Raw genomic sequence first — 4,936 nt, 5'->3', positions numbered from 1 at the left:
AACTCTCACCGCCAAATGATCAATGCTAAACACCTCCTAACAATCCACACAAGGTAAACCCTAAGTTTATCTTCTAAAAAATAGAAATTTGACCAAAAGTCAACCCATGCCAAAAGTCAATGGTCAAGATCAAAGTCAACATCCCAAAATGTCAACCATCAAGCCTCATGTCATGATCGGCCCTTGGTCACGTCGTGAGAGTTCGCTTGGTTCGATTCCAACTTGTCTCGACCCAACTCAGCCAACTATGTCAATGAAAAACATTTAAGCCGATCTCATGACATTAGGAGCCTTCTGTCACGTCGTGAGCCCCAAAATCTCAGCAGAAAACGGGGTATTTCATTCTCACGTCGTGAGACCTTATGTATCATGTCATGATTACACTCTGAAGCCAAAATCTGGGGATTTAAGTCCTTAATCCATCTAGTCTTTCACTCTAACTTTTCGAGAAGCCAAAGGGGACTCCAAAGGTCCAAAAAAATGTTTACTTGATGGTCATGCATGCCTTATGCATGTCTTCCATCTATTCTAGGTTAAATTGAAGATATTAAGTAAGCCAAAATCCTTAAGCATGGGTTCAATAATCAACCAACTTCTAGATCTAAACAATAATCATACTCCGAGGACCCTAAAATGCATAAAGTTGCCAACTTTATGTATTCCTTCCATTCAAACTTGCTTGGATATGAAAGAAATAAGACAACAACATCTTCTCCTTCTTCTCTTGTTCTTCAAGCAATAAAGTTTGAGTCTTTTCCACTTATAAAGGAGCAAAACAAAATGAGATGATGATGTTTCCTTGCATGCTCCACCTAAAGAACACCTTCTGCTCCTTCTTCTCTTATTCTTCAAGCCAAGAAATGCTCCAAAAGGCCAAGGATCAATTAAGGGACCATGGCTAGGAGTTTTCTAAGGTAAAAGGGTGTTGGAGGCTAGTAATGGACCCTAAAAATGATTTAGAGGGTCTTAAATGCGAAAGAAACCCTAAAAGATCATGGACTTGGTCTGAAGTAGTTCTCACGTGGTTAGACCTTATGTCTCACGTCATGAGATTGGTCGCAAACATTTTTCACGTATTTCTCTTGGACTCATACATGTGTGTATGAGTCCAAATGAAAAAAAAAATGTATCACATATGAAGGAATGTTTCAAGAAAGAGGAGTGTTTTCAAGAAAAAAAAATTTGTTTATTACTTGTTAAAACCTGCCAAAAAAAACTAAAACAAAATGATTGAAAAAATTGTAAGATTCTTCGGACAAAAAAGTTAGGTTTACAATGAAAATTCCCAAAAATTTTCGAAATACAAGGTCGTATATTGTTGTTGTATGTTTTATTGTATGATCACAAATGATAATAGCTTTATTATATTAAAAAAGAATAAAATACAACTTAATATGAATTAATGAAACATAAAAATATTTTATATATTTTTACAGTGTTAATTAAATTTATGGTGTTTTATGAACGACTAAAAAATTATAATGGTAAGATTGATTTTTTCGTATAATACAAATAAATAAAATGTTATAATAAGGTCACAAGGGAGCAGAAAGCCATGCCAAAATAGGTGCGCGACTGCGGGTCCTTTACCCTCAAAGGAGATATCAACGGTTCTATGAACTTCATTTTGTCCAACGTGGTACCGCATGAATGTTTGGGTTGAGCTGTTTCATGAAACCGCTACCGCCACTTTTTTGATATTTCTTTCACTCGTACAATGTGCAATTTATAAAAGTATGTGTGATTATATGTGCACATTATATAACATAATTTTATATCATTTTGTCCTTTATGTACTATATTAAAATATGATATTTAATATTATATTATAATCTTAAAGTATTCCAAAATAAAAACAAACTAAAAAAGTTATTTTTAACAAGAATATGACATAATTCTGTGGGAGTTTGAAGGTTTTGATCTTTAAATATTTGAATATTTGATTTAAAAATATGGTGATTAGATGTCACCAAGGCTTGAAAAGGAAGTTTTGTGTCTTGGTTTGAGATAATGACTTAAGAGGGTAATAACGTTTTAGGAAAATAATTTAAAAAGGTAACGAAGTTTCAAAAGTGTACAAAAAAGACCATTGTTGTTTTTTTTTGTACACAAAATACCATTTTACCGGTTATTGTAGGTTATCCGGTTTCCAAATATTCAAAAAATACCATTGTTGTTTTTTTAGTACCAAAATTACCATTAATGTTACTATTTGTACACAGAATACCAACAAAATACACATGTGTTCAACTAAAACATTGTGGTAACCAGGTACTTCAGGTAAATGATATGAGGAGAGCGTAATTAGCAAGTGCTTGTTTAATTTTTGTTGAAATTGTTGGAAAAGATCTTACTTCCACCGTATGATCCGCCGAATAAGATTACAGGTGACGCTTTGGCTGACAAATTTTTCTTCAAATCGGTGATGAGAAGAGCGTAATCAGCAAGTGTTTGTTCGACTGTTAGATAGGCTAAAGTAGAAGCGTTCTTGTATGCCTCTTTCTGGCTTCCATATGACATCGATTCACCATAATATCGATGCTAGATCAAATCACACAGCTTTTGATAAAATTGTATTATTAAAGGTCTGCAAGTGAAGAAATTAATGTAGAGTAGAGTGATTAGGGCTTTTACTTCGGGGAAGATGACCATGGCACCAAAACGAGGGGCGAGTTCCCAAACAAAGTCGGTGTTGGTAGCGAACCATTCGATGTCGCCTTCGTTGCCGCAATAAAGGAAGATTGGTCTCAAACGATTAGGGCTTGGGCCCACCCAATGATCGGATTTGATGAGATAACTTTGTTGGAACTTGGGAAGATCATTGAAGCTGAAATGATCAAGAGTCTGATCAAAGTATCGTGTCTCGTAAGTGTACTTCGGCTGAACAAGAATGTTTTGGGTTTTGAGAAGCCGTGGGGATTTGCCGAGAAACGGAGGTAGCCGGCAAGATTCCGGCGTTGATGAAAGTAGGCGGATGATTAGGAGGAAGAATAAGAAAAAGGGTTTTTCCATGGTGGTGGAGGTTGGCGATGAAGAACAGTAGTGGCCGAAGTGAAGTGGATGATTCTTTATAAAAAGTAGCTAAATTTCCATTACATTCAAAGAAGGAAAAATGACTTAAAAAGGTAACGAAGTTTCAAAAATGTACAAAAAAGACCATTTTTTTTGTACACAAAATACCATTTTACCAGCTATTGTAGGTTACCCACAAGGTTTTATTTGAACACACATGTACTTCATTGGTATTTTGTGTATAAAAAATATACTTTAATGGTATTTTTAGTACTAAAAATAAAATAATGGTACTTTTTAAATCATTTTCCCTAACGTTTTCTGTTTATCCATTTTAGTTTCCTAACATATTTTTTGTGCGTATACATCATTAAGGTTATTATAACCGTTTACAAATAGTATTTTTAACAGGAAAAAACCGGTAAATGAGATTATTTCTAAATGGTTATAACAACATTAATGGTGTAATACACAAAAAAATACATTAGGGACCTAATATGGACAAACCGAACACGTTATTACTCTCCTAAGTCATTATCCCCGTATGAAACTATGAACACCTATAGTAAATTTTTACTTTTTAAATAAGAAACTTGTAGGTCTTGGGGTTGGTAGTTTGGATGTTTTTAACCTCGGCCTTCTTTATAAATGGAAGTAGAGGTTTCTTGATGACAATGAAGCTCTTTGGGTTAAAATTGTCAAATTTTGTCATGGGGAAGGTGGTGGTTTGTCGGACGATTCGAGAATAGGAACTGGAGGGGGTGTTTGACAAAAGATTGTAGGATCCATTAATCATCTCCATGAGAATGGTTGCATTCCTTATAATTCCATGTATAGAGTGGTGGGGGATGGGACTCAAACAAGGTTCTAGAAGGATGTTTGGTACTTGGATATTCCTGTTAGGGAGCGGTTCGGAAGGCTCTTTGCTTTGACCTTTAATCAAGATGCTTGAGTAAGTGAATAATGGGATTCGGGAGGATGAAATTTTCATTGGCGTCGGGGGATTAGAGGAGGGGCTGAATCGACCCAATTTGATTATCTTGTGGAGATATTAAATCCTATTCGCATAGGGGAAATGTCGGATAGGTGTTATTGGGAGCTTGAATCGTCGGATATCTTTACTGTTAAATCAGCACGGAATTGGGTTAATGATATGACGCTTCCTATGGGTAGTATGCCTACTAGGTGGAACCGTTTTGTCCCTATTAAAATTAACATTTTTTATGGTGTGTGCTTTTAGATTGCATTCCGGTAAGAGCTAAACTGGTGGAAATGGGGTGGTGTTAGATTCTTTATTGTGTCCTGTATGTCATAATTCTCAAGAAAGTGTAAAGCATTTGTTGTTCTAGTTTTCGGTTGCTGATCAGGTTTGGAGTCGGGTTGGACATTGGCTTCATTTGGACCTTCTTGTGTTTTCATCTATCCATGATGTGGTGGATTGGGTGGATTCTAGACCGACGGTTCATATGGAACACCCGATTGTTGAGTCGGTGCTCATGGTGGTCATATGAGTGCTTTGGACGTTTCGTAATTCTTTACCTTTTAGTAGCAATAAACCTAAAAAAGATAGGCTTTTTGATTCTGTTGTTGATCTTTCTTTTCGTTGGTTTTCGTTTCGGAATTCTAAGGCTCAGGTTGACTGGATGATGTGGTTATAAAATCCAATTCGGCTTTAATTTGTTCTTCTCTCTAGCTCCTTGCTAATGGTTTTGTTTTGCTAGAGGTTAACTGGATGATGTTACAAAATCCAATCCAAACCTTTCTACTTTTTATTCTTTTCAATTTAAACAACTTTATATAAAATACACATATAAAAATAAATACTAAAAATCTTAAAAATATATATATTCAAAATAATAAATACTAAAAATCTTAAGAAGGTAATAACGTTTCTTATTTGTCCACTTTAGGTCCCTACGTATTT

General features: G+C 35.2%; 1 protein-coding gene across 1 annotated transcript; it reads right to left on the bottom strand.

Annotated features, from left to right (window-relative positions):
• Nucleotides 1-2,319: 2,319 nt before the first annotated feature.
• Nucleotides 2,320-3,012, bottom strand: LOC145036027 (uncharacterized). The gene is made up of 2 exons (XM_078984513.1): nt 2,635-3,012; nt 2,320-2,541 (listed from the first exon to the last, which is right to left on the bottom strand). Exons 1-2 carry the CDS (start codon nt 3,010-3,012, stop codon nt 2,320-2,322), a joined length of 600 nt encoding a protein of 199 aa, XP_078840639.1.
• Between the last annotated feature and the right edge of the window lie 1,924 nt (nt 3,013-4,936).

This window comes from Lactuca saligna, chromosome 3, assembly GCF_052625555.1.
Source record: "Lactuca saligna cultivar CGN05327 chromosome 3, ASM5262555v1, whole genome shotgun sequence".
Classification (NCBI taxonomy): Eukaryota; Viridiplantae; Streptophyta; class Magnoliopsida; order Asterales; family Asteraceae; genus Lactuca; species Lactuca saligna.
This window is presented reverse-complemented; position numbering and strand designations above follow the sequence as displayed.

Bases quoted from the DNA above. Each gene is read 5' to 3' on its own strand.
- LOC145036027 (XM_078984513.1), bottom strand. From the start codon at position 3,012: ATGGAAAAACCCTTTTTCTTATTCTTCCTCCTAATCATCCGCCTACTT. The intron at 2,542-2,634 runs GTAAAAGCCCTA...GATTTGATCTAG, and splicing joins CCATGGTCATCTTCCCCGAA to CATCGATATTATGGTGAATC.